General features: G+C 40.3%; 1 protein-coding gene across 1 annotated transcript in view; it reads left to right on the forward strand.

Annotated features, from left to right (window-relative positions):
- The first annotated feature begins 1,095 nt into the window (after nucleotides 1-1,095).
- LOC119428529 (protein mono-ADP-ribosyltransferase PARP12-like) overlaps nucleotides 1,096-15,427 on the forward strand; it is a 49,943-nt gene continuing 35,611 nt past the window's right edge. Inside the window, 2 exon segments of the mRNA XM_037696209.1 lie at nucleotides 1,096-1,207; nucleotides 11,457-11,818. Of these exon segments, the coding sequence (XP_037552137.1) occupies nucleotides 1,096-1,207; nucleotides 11,457-11,818 (474 nt within the window).

A 15,427-nucleotide genomic window follows, 5' to 3' on the forward strand; every position in this document is an offset into this window, starting at 1 on the left:
ACAATAAAGTTTATTCTGATTCTGATATGCGCCTGTAGATGTGAAAGTCTTAAACATGTTATGACTAAGCTGCCTCATCTTGACCCCTTGTGTTTGTCTCAGCTGCTTCATCAGTCTGACTCCATTCTAGCAAACAGTCACAATCTTCCCCAAGAGAACTTTAGTGTCATCCCCCTACAGTTGGCCCATACTAAACAGTTCTCTATGGTAAAAAGGAGCGACCACCATCCTATCTGCCAGTTCAAAGACACTATCTCTGACTTCCATGCAATGCTGTTCAGGAGTGTTGATACAGACAGCAGCATCAACTTGGGGAACTCGGGACTAAACTCCTCTACCTTCAGACTTTGCTTCAGATTTATTAAAAGTGACATTCTTTTCCATTCAGACATGATACAAGCAAACACGCAATTTGGCACAATAAGGCAAGTGAGAAGACGTCCTCGGTTCGTTTCTGCCGCAGATGTCAAAGCAAAGAAAGTGAGGTAGGAACCCCAAATGCATGAATTAATAAAATTATGAAAATAAGCATTTGTACAGATTATGTGCAGTTACATGCTGACATTCCTAATTTTCTTTTCCATTTGTTCCCCTCAGCTGACTCAAAATAAATTTACTCTTAATTTTTTTCCTGCAGAAGGCCACTAAATACTACCACTGTGCCGGACTACTGGGACACGACACAGATTCCTCAAACAGGATTCTCGGTAATATGAATATACATTCTGTTATGATCATTTTATATGGTTTTAGCAATGTTCACATATTGCTTTGAGTTTAACTTTTGAGCACAGTATTTAATGAAATTATATTTATATACATTATTTATATACATTATATATATTTATATACTCCTCCTTGAATTGTCACCTTATCGTGGTGGAGGAGTTTGTGTGCCTGAATGATCCAAGGAGCTATGCTGTCAGGGACAATTTGGTAGGGTCTCCCAAGGCAAATTGGTCCTATAGGTGACAGGCCAGCCAAAGAGCGATTCAGAAGATTTTTATTAACTAAACAAGTCAATAAACACTGAAACACTGAATTTTTTTAATTAATTTTAAGTTTTTTTTTTAAAATAAATAAATGGATAAATAAATGGACTTGATTTTCCCTCACCCGGACGTGGGTTACTGGGGCCCCATCCTGGAGCCAGGCCTGGGGGAGGGGCTTGTCGGCGAGCACCTAATGACCGGGTCTCTACCCATGGGTAAGGAGCCTGAGCTTGTGCGTGAGGTTGAGAGGTACTGACTAGATATAGTTGGGCTCACCTCGATGCACAGCATGGGCTCTGGAACCAATCTCCTTGAGAGGGGTTGGACCTTATTCCACTCTGGAGTTGCCCATGGTGAGAGCTGATGAGCTGATGTGGGTCTACTTGTAGCCCCCCGACTTGATGCCTGTGTGTTGGAGTTTTCCCCGGTAGATGAGAGGGAGGCTTCCCTTCACCTTCGGGTGGGGGGATGGGCTCTGACTGTTGTTTGTGCCTATGAGCCAAACTGCAGTTCAGAGTATCCAGACTTCTTGGGGTCCTTGGCAGGGGCGCTGGAAGGTGTGCCATCTGGAGACTCCTTTATTCTGCTGGGGGACTTCAATGCCCACGTGGGTAATGACGGTGTGACCTGGAGGGGAGGAATGGCCTCTCTGGTCAGAACCCAAGTGGTGTTCTGTTGTTGGACTTCTGTGCTAGTCATAGTTTGTCCATCACAAACACCATGTTCAAACATATGGGTGTCCATAAGTTCACTTGGCACCAGGACACCCTAGGTCGTAGATCAATGATTGACTTCATAGTCATATCATCTGATTTGCGGCCGTTTGATTTGGACACTCAGGTGATGAGAGGAGCTGAGCTATCAACTGATCACCACCTGGTAGTGAGTTGGATCAGACGGCTGGGGAAGATGCTGGACAGACCCAGTAGACCCAAACATATAGTGAGGGTTTGCTGGGAATGCCTGGCAGAAGAACCTGTCAGAGAGATCTTCAACTCACACCTCTGTGAGAGCTTTAACCGCATCCCAGCTGAGGTGGGGGACATTGAGTCCGAGTGGGCTATGTTCTATGCCTCACTTGTTGAGGTAGCTGCCTTGAGCTGTGGCCACAAGGTTGTCAGTGCTTCTCTCGGTGGCCATCCACAAACTCGGTAGTGGACACCCTGGGTTAGGAAGGCTGTCAAGCTGAAGAAGGAGTCCTATTGGGCCTTGTTAGCCAGTGGGACTCTGCAGGCAGCTGAGGAGTACCGGAGGGCAAAGCGGTCTGCAGCCTTGGCTGTTGCTGAGACAAAAGCTTGGATGTGGAGGCGTTCAGTGAGACTTTGGATAGAGACTCTCAGTCGGCTCCAAAGAGATTCTGGCAAACCATCAGGCGGCTGAGGAGGGGAAAGCAGCACTTTACCAACACTGTGTTCAGTGAAGGTGGGGTGTTGTTGACCTCAATCAGTGATGTCGTCGGGAGGTGGGAGGAATACTTTTCGGACCTTCTCAATCCCACCAGCACATCTTCCATGGAGGAAGCTGAGTCAGGGAACTTTGGGGTTGATCAGTCCATAACTGTGGCTGAGGTCACCAAGGTAGTTAAAAAGCTTTGAGGCGGCAGGGCTCCAGAAGTGGATGAGATTCACCCTGATTTGCTTAAAGCTTTGGATGTTGTGGGGTTGTCTTGGCTGACATGCCTTTGCAACGTCTCGTGGACATCGGGGGTAGTGCCACTGGATTGTCAGACTGGGGTGGTGGTTCCCCTCTTCAAAAAGGGGGACCGGAGGGTGTGCCCCAACTATAGAGGCATCACTCTGGTAAGGTCTATTCAGGAGTACTGGAGAAGCAAGTCCAATCGTTGGTCGAACCTCAGATCCAGGAGGAACAATGTGGGTTCTGTCCAGGCCATGGAACAATGGATCAGCTTTTTACCCTCAATAGAGTCCTTGAAGGGTCATGGGAGTTTGCCCATCCAGTCTACATGTGTTTTGTGGACTTGGAGAAGGCATTTGACCATGTTCCTCGGGGTACACTGTGGGGGTTGCGCCATGAGTATGGGATTGGAGACCCGTTGTTATGGGCTGTTCAGTCCCTATACAAGTGGTGCAAAAGTTTGGTTCGCATTGACGGCAGTAAGTCAGACCGCTACAGGGTGGGAGTTGGACTCTGTCAGGGCCGCCCGTTGTCACCGATTCTGTTCATAACTTTTATGGACAGAATTTCTCTATGCAGCCAGCTTGCGGAGGGTTTCTGGTTCGGTGGCCTCAGTATTCCATCTTTGCTCTTTGCAGATGATGTGATCCTGTTGGTGTAATCGTGCCATGATTTTCAGCTCTCACTGGAGCGATTTGCAGCCTAGTGTGAAGTGGCTGGGATGAGAATCAGCACTTCCAAATCTGAGGCCATGGTCCTCAACCGGAAAAGGGTGGATTGCTCTCTTCAGGTTGAGGGTGAGGTTCTGCCTCAAGTGCAGGAGTTCAAGTATTTTGGGGTTTTGTTCATGAGTGAGGGAAGAATGGAGCGCAAGATTGACAGATGGATTGGTGCAGCATCTGCAGTATTGTGGACTCTGTACCGGTCCGTTGTGGTGAAGAGGGAGCTGAGCTGTAAGGCAAAGCTCTCTTTTTACCGGTCAGTCTACGTTCCTGCCCTCACCTATGGTCATGAGCTCTGGGTAGTGACCGAAAGAATGAGATTGCGGATAAAGGCGGTTGAAATTAGTTTTCTCCGCAGGGTAGCTGGACTCTCACTTAGAGATAGGGTGAGAAGTTCAGTTATCCAGGAGAGACTCGGAGTAGAACCGCTACCCCTCCACGTCGAGAGGAGCCAGTTGAGGTGATTTGGGCATCAGGAAAGGATGCCCCCTGGCGCCTCCCTAGGGAGGTGCTTCGGGCATATCCAACTGGGAGGAGACCCCGGGGAAGACCCAGGACACGCTGGAGAGACTATGTCTGTCGGTTGGCCTGGGAACACCTTGGAATCCTCCCAGAAGAGCTGGAAGAGGTGGCTGTGGAAAGATGTCTGGGCCTCCCTGCTCAAGATGCTGCCCCCGCAACCCGACTTCAGAATAAGCGGAAGATAATGGGATGGATGAATGGATGGAATATTTCTATAATTATTGGGTTTAAATGTTGGTTCTTGAAAGTTTTGGAAACATCTTAAAATGTTCTGATCTCTGATTCATTTAGGTGTAGTGAACTTAATCTGGTGTCACGACTAAGCCTAAGGTCAAAACCCTTGACCTTAAGAACCTTGTGGGACAGGAACTGTCATTTTATTGATTTGAATCCAGAAATACAGGTTCACCCATCCTGAGACTTTCTTTCTTGAAGATTCAAGTGAAAAGAACACTCTCTGTTTTATTATCATTACTATTTTACAAATGTTGATAATCAAAGTGTCTTAGTTCAAACCATTTTAGATGTTGCAGTGAACTAATCAATTTTATTAACTGTGTAATGATTTTTATTCTCATGCAAAGTTAGAACTCATGTCAAAGCTGTTACAGAGTAATTATGCCTTTTCTGATTTCTGCTTTTGAATGAGCAAGTGTAAGTTGGTCCAAGGTTGGAGTCAAACGCAAAACAAGTTGTTAGAACGAACTGTCATGTTTTTAGAATCCTCTCAGACGTAAATATAGAGGTTTGGCACCTGTTTCTGAAACGCGCCAAAACAAAACTCTCTCTGTCTGTGAGAACATTTCTGATCTGTTTCATAACAATTCTTGCTGTCTTCTAACCTCTTACGTCACAAAACACACCCCGTCTGGTTGTTTCTGACCAATGGGAATACTCCCAAAAGTGAACCGGGAAAGAGCTCTTTAAAATGTCGGTACTTCCTGGTCTACACAGTTCTGTTAGAAGTTCTGGGATGGTGCTGGAACGGTTCTGGGACAGTTCTGTTCAGTTCTGATGGAGTGCTGTTGGAGTTCTGCTGGATACACAGTTCAACCAGTTCTGTGAGAGAAGCCCAGTTCTGTGAGAGACGGGATGATCCTGACATGACAACAGAGCTCTTCCGAGTTCCATGGGATTATAACATTTTCACTCGCCACTACTTCTGACGATTCACAGCATCCTAAGGAGACGCTGGACAGGTAGCGTTAACGGAGCTCCATATCTGCTGATTAACTTCAGAAAGGTAACGAGTCAAGTTTCCTACCAAGCGTACCGGGGAGAGCTGGGTTCTGATGGAGAGTGTCAATTCTGGTGAACACTTCCCCTCCCATACCATCTTTACTCCCTCTAAACTTCTTTCCCATCTTTAAACTTTCTATCAAGTAGATATTCTTCCAGATATTTAGAAATGTCTGTGTAAAATGCTCATCCACATCCGTGTGGGTAAAAGATCATAATTGTACAGTTTCATAAATGTCTGTGGTGAAGCAACGGAAAAATCATGGCCGTATGATTTTTCCTGATTGATTGCTTATGTTGTTATTTTCATAATTTGCCAAATTAATGTAAATGTTTGATGTTAAACTTTGATTCTGTAAATAAATGACCGCATTCATTTTGATGGGTCAAATATAAATGACGTCTCACGTTTGCATTTCATTAAATTCAATGCACGTTTTATTCAGTTCAGAAAAATGAGGAATCCGCGTTAATTGATGAATATATCTGAGCATCTGTTCATCTACATATTGGTGGCCCGTACGGGGACATAAATGACTGTGTATTCGTGTGAAAAATTGATTTTAAATGTTGGCATGTGGAAAGTAGCAGTCAAAACATTGCATGTTTACGCAGCGTGCTGGGGCTGTGCCCTTTGAAGTCTAAAACGCTGCATGTTCTAAGCGTTGGGCTAGTGATGTTAGATGCTGAAATTGTGTCATTCAGTCTTGTGAAAGCTGAAATTGTACGCCTGTTATGTGTGTATTCTGTTTAAACTGAGGTCCAAACGGACGGAGGTTCGGTTCTGTGGACCGGTTCGGTTCTGAAAAGTTCGCACGTTTAATTGATAAATCACTAAATAAGAGTAAACTTATCAGGAAAAAGAGATTTTTCTGTTTTTCTTTTACCACCTAAACATTTACATCTCCTATTTAATTTCTAAATAGCAGATAATGGCGGACGAAGATGTAAACACTGACCCCTTACAATCCGGAGATGCTGTCCAGACAGCTTTACATATTTTAACAAATTCATCTACATAGGTAAGATAATAATAATAATAATAATGACAATTCTATATTTAATTTCAAACAGTTAAAAATTTCAACAAAACCATAAACAAATAAAAATGTAAATATTTTCACCAAAATATTCTGGAAACAACACAAAAATGCTTGAAAAGGGAGCAGGAAGAAGCAATGGCTTATCCAGTCCTGTCCCTAAATTTACATACAAATTCTGAACCAAACCAGTTTTGTAAAAAGAATTAAGAAAACAAAAACACAACGTGTCGACCCCCCAAAAAGTGCAGGTAGAAGCACAAACTTACTTATACCTGCACTTTGTTATACATCAAAATCAAAGCAGTAGATTTTTTCCTATATAATTTTCTCAAACATATCAAGGAATTCCAGCTAAATTGATAGACAAACTCATTAAAAAAACACACACACAAAAAAAAAGGAAAGAGAGAAAAAAACAATCAAACCTTATTATATTTGTTTAGTATATGAATTTTATACATTTTTTAATTGAAAGAGTGAAAAACACAGTTGAAACTCCTTACAACTATTCCACGTCTATTATGTACCGACTTGTGCATCTGAAAAGGTTTTCTGTTTGTGTTTTTCAGAGGATCTCCCTTCCACACACGTCAAAAGAATTTATAAACATTGAAGCTCTTTTCTGCGAATCTATGCAAGGATTTAAAGTCTTTAGTATTGAGAGAATTCAGAACAAAATCCTTTGGGAAGTCTTCATGTGGTATGTTAACTAAAATTTAAAAAAGACAGTCTGTTTGTTTTTGTTTGAACTTTTTAAAGTCAATATGAAACTTTTGTCTAGGAAAAAAAGATTTATTTGCCTTACATAATGTAAAATTTATGTATTATTAATATATTATTTTATCTTTTTCAATATTTTGGCAACAATTAGCATAATCCCACCTGCTTCGAATGTTATCAGCCATTAAATAACCGTTATTAGTTGTTATCATCCGCATATGTACTGTAGTGGTCCGACTGCCCCTCCTGTACCTCCTAGTGGCTTTAAAGGTACGCTATTAGCGTTGTTAGTGATGATAATAGGCTACGTTGTTAGCGTTGTTAGCCCTGATAATAGGTTCATGTGGTTAGGTTCAGAGTAAAGGGTCTGGGGGTTACGTTTAGGGTCTTGGTTAGGTTTAGGCACAAGGGTAAGGGGGTTAAGTTTAGGGTTGGTCCTTTGGGTCAGGTGTAAGGTTAGGTTTAGGAAAAGGGTTACATAAGCTGAAAAAAAAAAACTCTGTTTACCCCCGTGCGACACTGCATAATATCAGTGATAATAACGATAATAACATACCTTTAAATCTACTAGGAGGTAGGCAGGACAGTCTGAACGCTAACTATGGGGATGATAACAACTAATAACGGACCGTTTAATGAGTTGATAACATCCAAAGCCGCTGATGATCCTGTAGTTGTAGCTGTTTTTTCCCCCCAGTGTTTTACAGTGAAGTAACTATTTTACTTTATACAAGCAAATATCTCTGTTTTATAAACTTGGTTAAAGTTTCGTCTTTCCTAAATGAAGGCAGAAGGATTTGATGAAGAACAAAAACGGTGGGCATGACGTGACAGAAAGACATCTGTTTCATGGCACGAGCTCCAGGCATCTGAGTGCCATCTGCCATGATAACTTTGACTGGAGGATCTGTGGAACTCATGGAACAAGTTTTGGGAAAGGTGAGCTAAAGACAATAATTTAGGATTGCCTTTGTTTTTAAAGTAAAAGAGAGTTGTATTATATTTTTAAGACACTTCTGAACACAGAAATTAGTCAATTTTAGGACTGATTTAGAGCTCACTCCAGTTAATTTGTATGAAATTGTTAAGTGGGATGCTATTAAAATCATCATAAAGGAGTCAGGCTAACTGTTACCCAGAACAAGTGTATGGTTCAACTGATAAAAATCAAAAATGAAAAGATTGATAGGGATAGCCTAGAAAGGATGCTAGCCATTTTTATGGTGACTAGAATAACTATTAGCCGTTTTTCCAAAATACTTAAAAAGAAGAAGCACTGACTTCAAAATAAATACTAACCTGCTTTGGGCAAATATTTGGTAGTCAAAAAAATACATTTGCTGCCCAATTTGTGTAGCTGAGACCCCCTCATCCACAGTGCAACTCCATCTGATACTGGCTGTTCTCAGTGAGTCTAAATCATGACACGGGTGAAGACGGAGGTCATATTTACGAACGGAGGTTCTGTGCAGAGTCCTTCTCTCCTCCTCCTCTCCAAATATTGTCCCTGCAGGGCTGCACACTGATAAAACACCCCCTCTCCTCCTCTCAGACCCCCGAAACAGAAGCTATAATTTATTCAACAGAATAAATAAATGCCCTGTGGTCAATGCACGTTACGCACAGAGTCTCCAGACAGCTCTACAGAGCGCACATCAGCAGGTGTCTGAACTCCTGCTACATTTCAGACATAATAAATTTAAAAAGCTTACTGTAAAAATTAATTAAAAATACAAAGATGGAAATGTTTGATGTGTTATTCACATTATACATCATGTTTCAAAACAACGACGCTAATTTGTCAAAATAACAACAGCGATCAAAATGTCAAAAAGACAGTCCTATTTACTTTAATAAAAAATGGATGGATGGATGGTTCGACAACCAAGAATTGAAGCCTTCAGGTGCTTTAAACGGTGCCACGAGACTGGAGCAGGAGGACAGAAGAGTTCAGCTCAGAACCGTGAAGTGAGGGGAGGGAGGAGTGGGGTTTAGGACACCTGACAGAATCAGAGCTGCTTTGTGTTGCCAGGTGAGAAATGTACGATTATCGTACTAGAGACATAAAATTATCGTATTTTGAGGGAAATTATCATATACCCGTCATAACCAAAATAACAAATCTATTTATGCATGTAGTAGTGTAGTGTAGTGTAGTGTAGTGTAGTAGTGATGGGTCTGCTTCCAGACCGGCTCTGCTTCTTCTTCTTTTCTTTTTTCTTTTCCTCGCTCATGGGGCGGGTGCAGCGAACTATTCAGCCAATCATGGCCGTTGTTCTGAGGCAAACACATGCACGTCACTCGTAGGTAACATTTAGAAATTCCAGCCAATCGTGCATCTGTTTGCGGACACAGATGCCTTCAGGGTTCACAAAAAAATTCCGACAGACAATTGCGAGAGGCTGATTACAACCACACATTCACAGAACGGTCAAATTATCATATATTTGGCCTTTTTTGGGATTATTGATCGTACATCGTACAGAGGGCAAAATTGTCGTACAAATACGATAATTACCGTACACCTGGCAACACTGGAGCTCCTCATTCACACTCAACCTGCTGTTCTTCTCCAAAATAGTAATTTTATTAAGTGTCTTAAATGTAGGTAAATATTGATGTATAAGAACCTGTTAAAATACACCATAATGCAGGAAATGGCATCTCTGTTATTCAAAATTTGATGTGAGAGGATCCACGGCATATTCAGGTGATTTCTTCTCTGAATGAGGAACAAAAATCATTACTTACTGTTTATGTAAAATAAAAATGAGTAGTTCTTTTCAACCTGTAAAGCATTGAGTGAACTAACACAATTTGATTATCAAAACATTTGTAAGACAGTAATGATTATAAAGAATTGTCTTTTCTGCTTGATTAATGCAAGAAAGAAAGTTCATCAGATGGTTCAGACTTATTCAGATCAATGAAAATAACAGTCTCTGTCCATCTGGTATATTTGAGGTCATCTGGTTCACTACACATCATACATGTGAATAGTTAGTTCTGGATGTCACCAACAAACTGGTTGATCCACTATGAGAAGGTGCTGATTCTAAGACTGAATTTGTTGCAGCTCCTCAAACTGAATAACTCTTTTGGATAAAAGACAAAACATTTTAACAAAGAAAAATCTGTCCAGAGAACCTGACTCAATCTTGTTAGCTTTATTAGGATACTGTGGTGGTCACTCTGCTGGATGAATAATAGTGAGGAGGTATCAATCACCCAAATGTGGGTGAAATTTTCCTAATTCTAAAGATTGTTTAAAATCATGCTGAAGATAATTGACTTTGTATTGATTTCTGAAGCCATTGTCACTGATCTAAAGCAGTTTTACAAGAATATAAAGCTCTAAATATATACAGGTTTATAAGCACAAGATATACGTTCAAAAAGTAACTTCACTAAACCATCCAAAAAATATTCCTCAGAACATTTATTGTGATGTGTCTTGATATAAATATGAGCTATTACTGTAAAATGATCAAACAAGGACTATTGTTCCTACTAATCAGCAATCGTTTTAAGTATTATAAAATATTACTGTTGTTGCCATGTACAAAAGGATACAACATTTTGATTTGAGTAGAATAATGTTTTGATAAAAATGCATCGCCTTGTGAGGAGTCAACCCCCAGTCTTCTATAGCATTGTGGTAAGTGTTCCTGTCTTTTGCATAGAGGACTCTGTGGAATCACTTGCTCACTGCATCATTTTGCCCATTTAAATATTGGATATATTTTCTCTTTTTATATTACTTGAGATAATGTATTGCATGCAGGTAGGGAGTTCTCAGTTTCTCCAAAATTGGGGTTATTGTGGCTTGTACGCTTGTAGCAAAGAGTGGAGGGCAATTAGGCCACAGTTGTTGGACATAAGTAATGTGGGATGACCCAAATGTTAAATTAAGGCCACTAATCTTGACGCTTATCAGACACCAAGTGCTCACTGACATGGAGAAATCAGAACGGTGGCCCCGTATAATAAAATCCACTGTAACAATTCACACTGCTGCAATTCATCTACTTTAGTTGTGAAAATTGGAGGAAAGGAAGGACCAGTCTGTCACTGGTTGGACCATAAATAGTAGGTGTGTCAGAGCTGTGCAGCACAAAAACAACTCAAGATGCAGATATTAATTATAGTAGTAAATATTCAGACAAGGATTTTGAAGGCCAAAGTAGAAAATTGTGTGAACTTCAGTTAAATAAAGGTCAGTTGGTTTGAATAAATGAGTGAATGCCCTTTGAAACCTTTAAGCCTTGATCTACAGTTCCCCAGGATTCTGACAACTGCAGACACTATATTTCTTAAATAAACAAAAGCTCAGCATTAGGGAGTAAGTAAAACTTGGGTAAAACTTTTGTGCCCCATAGGTGGACCTCAGTGGGACATGCTGAAGTGCTGATCCAGACCACTTACAAAGTTCTGCCTTGAGAAGCCTTTAGTGTTTTTTGGAAATATTGCAATTTTTGGGCACTTTAGATTTGGTCTTGTGGTATGATGGTTAGTCGATTAGTTTTTTTGTCTCCCTAAATAAACATGCCTTAATAATATGTTTTCTCTTTTCCTAAACCCAGGTAGTTACTTTGCTCAAAATGCTTCATACTCCCACAAGTACACAAGTGACAATATAGTCAGATCCATGTTCATCGCCCGGGTGCTGGTGGGAAGCTACATCGAAGGATCCTCTCACTATGTTCGGCCTCCTTCCAAAGATGGTGGAAACACAAACTTCTACGACAGCTGTGTGGACGATGTCACAAACCCCTCGATATTTGTTGTATTTGAGAAGCACCAGATCTATCCCGAGTACCTGCTGCAGTACACAGAGCCAATAAATGATGAAATTGATGATGCATCATCATCAGCACAGTATGAACAACCAACATCGAACCCCCCATCAGATCAAACCTATTCAGAGTATCCAGAGTATGAAAACGTAGATTACTACGAATCCCTCCCAGCTTTAAAATCAAAGTCAAAGTCTAGGAAGTCTGGTCCCTGCGCCATAATGTAATGATGAAAAAGAAATGGAAGCAGATGGTGCTAACATTGAAGCATCTAAGAAACCTTTTTACATATATTGCAGAAATTATTAATTTCACTAACAAACAATAACCAATTACTGGAAAATTTACTCTTTGTTTCCTAGCAATAGTTTGTGCAATTTTTGAAACACACAATAATACATTTTAGTCCAAATTTTACTTTTTCAACCAACGACTCTGACAATCCAGCTATCATAAGTGTATAATTTAAAAATATACAATAATGTGATTTTCTTGTTGTTATGTTGTGTTATCTATTTTGTTTTAACAAATGGTAAATGGACTGCACTTTATATAGCGCCTTTCTATTTGATCAAGATACTCAAAGCGCTTTACACTACAATCTGTGCCTCATTTACCCATTCACACAGCACTATTATATATTTACAAAGCTAATATGAATCTGTAGAGATTAATCAGAGCTTTATCACATTCATACACCGATGGGACACACATCGGAGGCAATGAGGGGTTCAGTGTCTCGCCCAGGGACACTTCGGCATGTGACTGCTGGTGGAATAGAACCCCTAACTCTCACATTGGAGGACGACTGCTCTAACCACTCAGCCACAGCCGCCCAAGGAATCAGCTTTCCAACAGAAATCAAGTGGTTATTTATGGTATTTTGTCTATACTCTATTATTGCTATGTTTCCAATCAGGTTTTGTGCTTAAGGTATACATACAGTAATTGCATGTAAATCTATTCAACCCTCCTACTGCCTTTGGGTCAAACCTCAGGTGTCCTTTTATACCAAGGACAGCAGAAATGTAAAATAAAATACACATGTTAAAATTGAGCAAGAGCACATAAACTGTGAGTTATCAATTTTATCACTTTTTTTTCAGTAATCTTTGATTGTGATGTCAAAAGTGCAACAGAGAACATCAAATGAGACCAATCAAACTCTTATTGAGGAACTTGCAACCAAGAAAAGATGTTGGATGTCTGACTTGAGTTAATGTCGATTCTGAAACTGGCCTTTAGTTTGAAAATGTTTTAATTTTGGCCCCCTTTTGTAAGTGAGTTTGACACCCCTGCTCTGTGTGTTTTCTTACACCTCAGCGAGCTAAGCTAACTGGAGTGATAGCAAGTTTTGAAAAATGTATTTTACTGAGAGCAAAAGATGAAATTCAGTGACATATCACTGGTTTGTTTCTACTCCACGCTGCTTTGATCCATGTTCTGAAATCACAGATCTCTGATGTCACTGGATCAAAGTGTGTGATGTGATCAACAAATTAAAAAAAGAGTTTGTGTTTGCAGATTTATTGTGGAATCATGATCTTAAGAGTGCAATAAAATGTTCAAATGTTTTTTTAATAAATATTTACGTTGCTGCAAAATTCGCATGACGCTGTAAATTTTAGCATGAACATCACAAGTGCTACAGCCAGCTGCTGCTGCTTGCACGTTTGTTGTCAAATGTTTTTCTTTCTCATCACTAACTTTTGTAAACTCCTTCCAAATGTTTTCACAAGTATAAAATATTGTTTCTGTCTGATTGTGTTGTTTAAATCACATTAATTTAACAGCAATATTTTATGACTTTTTACTTTGTACAATAAAATTGGATGTTTCCATGGATACTGAGAATCTTTACCAAAGTATTCCTTAGATATTAAAACTTCTTATTCTCAAGTAAATTACAGTTTATAGGTTTAAGCATCTGGCTCATATAGTGACTTAAATAATTTATCAAAACCTAATCTCATATTGTTTCCACCATCCTGCCTTTTAAAAATAAAGCTGTTCCAACAACAAAACTTGGGATTAGAGTTATTCTTAATGATTAATCATAAATATGATTAAAACTAAAAAAATTTGCAAAGGGGACTCACTTAAAAAAATTATATTCTTCACATGGACATTTTATACTTCATGAGAAACTGCAGCACAGAACTCCTGGAAAGACCCTCTGCCAGGGGGCTAAAGTTTTCCTTCCCTGTACAGATTTTTACTTCCTTTACCACAAACATTTTTATTATACAGACATGGTTTGGCATTTTGAAGTTTGCCATCAGCCTTTCTGACAGATGATACAGAATAACTAACAATCGTAGAGAACGTGCCCCTACGATGCCCGGCCGAGGCGTACTCTCTCCAGGCCAGCACGGCCATGGAGAGCTGTCAGTCTCCATACACAAAAATATACAATCCCCTTCCACAAGTTCTTTGAGCATCTTTATAAGATTTGGCTAAATTTTGCTGGGACAGATGTAAATACTGTAATTTTCATTCTATAAGCTACTACACACAAGTTGCCCAAGATCAAAGCCAACCTGGACCCCGCATGCAATTGTTGCAAACAAACTCCAGTTCTAGTTCAAGTTCAAGTATCTTTATTATCCCCGAGGGGCAATTAGATTCACAGTCAGTAGGTATAGCAGTTTTGCTGCACATCCTGACAATCCCTGAGAGTTTGTTCCTGTTCTTACATGTCAAAAGTCCAAACCAACAGGTGAAGGTGAAAGTTAAGAGACTCAATAAAACATGAATAAAACATTCTCATAAATGTCAAATCAACAATAAAACCACAGAGCTTCTGATAAAATACATTCTCTGGTGGTCTTTTTAACAAAGTGAGTTCACATGGGGGTCAAAGGTCAGTTTGTCATCAAGAACAATTCCTAGATATTTATATTAATGCACCACCTCAACAGCTTCATCGTTAATGACCACAGGAGCTGCAACTGAAGATTTTTTTCTGAAATCTATGACCATATCCTTTGTCTCGAAACATTTAGCTTTAAAGAGGAAGACACACCATTCAGTGAAGTCCCCAATCACAGCCCTGGGGTCTGGGTCATCACTGCTCAGAAGCGACAGGATGACAGAGTCATCAGCAAACTTTAACATGTGACGCTGTGGGAAATGGCTGTGACAATTATTTGTATATAAAATGAATAAAACAGGTGAAATAACACAGCCCTGAGGGGCAACGGTAGAGGACAGAAGGATATCAGCGAGAACCCCAATGACCCTCACCTGCTGAGACCAAACAGTTAAAAAGTCCACAAGCCAACAGATGAGGCCAGAGTCCGGACCGTACATACATTGTAATTTCTCTGCTAAAATGTGGGGCTGAATACAATTAAAAGCAGGTGAAAAGTCAATAAAAAGTCATCTTACAAAGGTTTTCATACCTTCAAGGTGTCCTAGAATCATATTTAAAAGAGTTCCTGTTGCGTCTTCCACTCCTCTATGTGAAAGATAAGCAAATTGAAGTGGGTCCAAATGATCTCCAACTTTTGACAAGAGGGTCTTCCGAACCAGTTTTTTGTATTACTTCATAACTAAATAAGTCATGGCAACAGGCTTGAAGTTGTTCAGTGACTGGGCAATCTTGGTTTTTGGTATTGGAACAATGACACAGTCTTTCCAGAGTTGTGGGACCCTAAAGGTTTGGAGAGACATGTTAAAAGAAAACGGAAAATATCAGCGCAGCACGGTGGCGCAACTGGTAGAGCTGCTGCCTCTCAGCGAGCAGGTCCCTGGTT

Source organism: Nematolebias whitei, chromosome 22 (genome assembly GCF_014905685.2).
Source record: "Nematolebias whitei isolate Nwh7 chromosome 22, NemWhi1, whole genome shotgun sequence".
NCBI classification, from domain to species: Eukaryota; Metazoa; Chordata; class Actinopteri; order Cyprinodontiformes; family Rivulidae; genus Nematolebias; species Nematolebias whitei.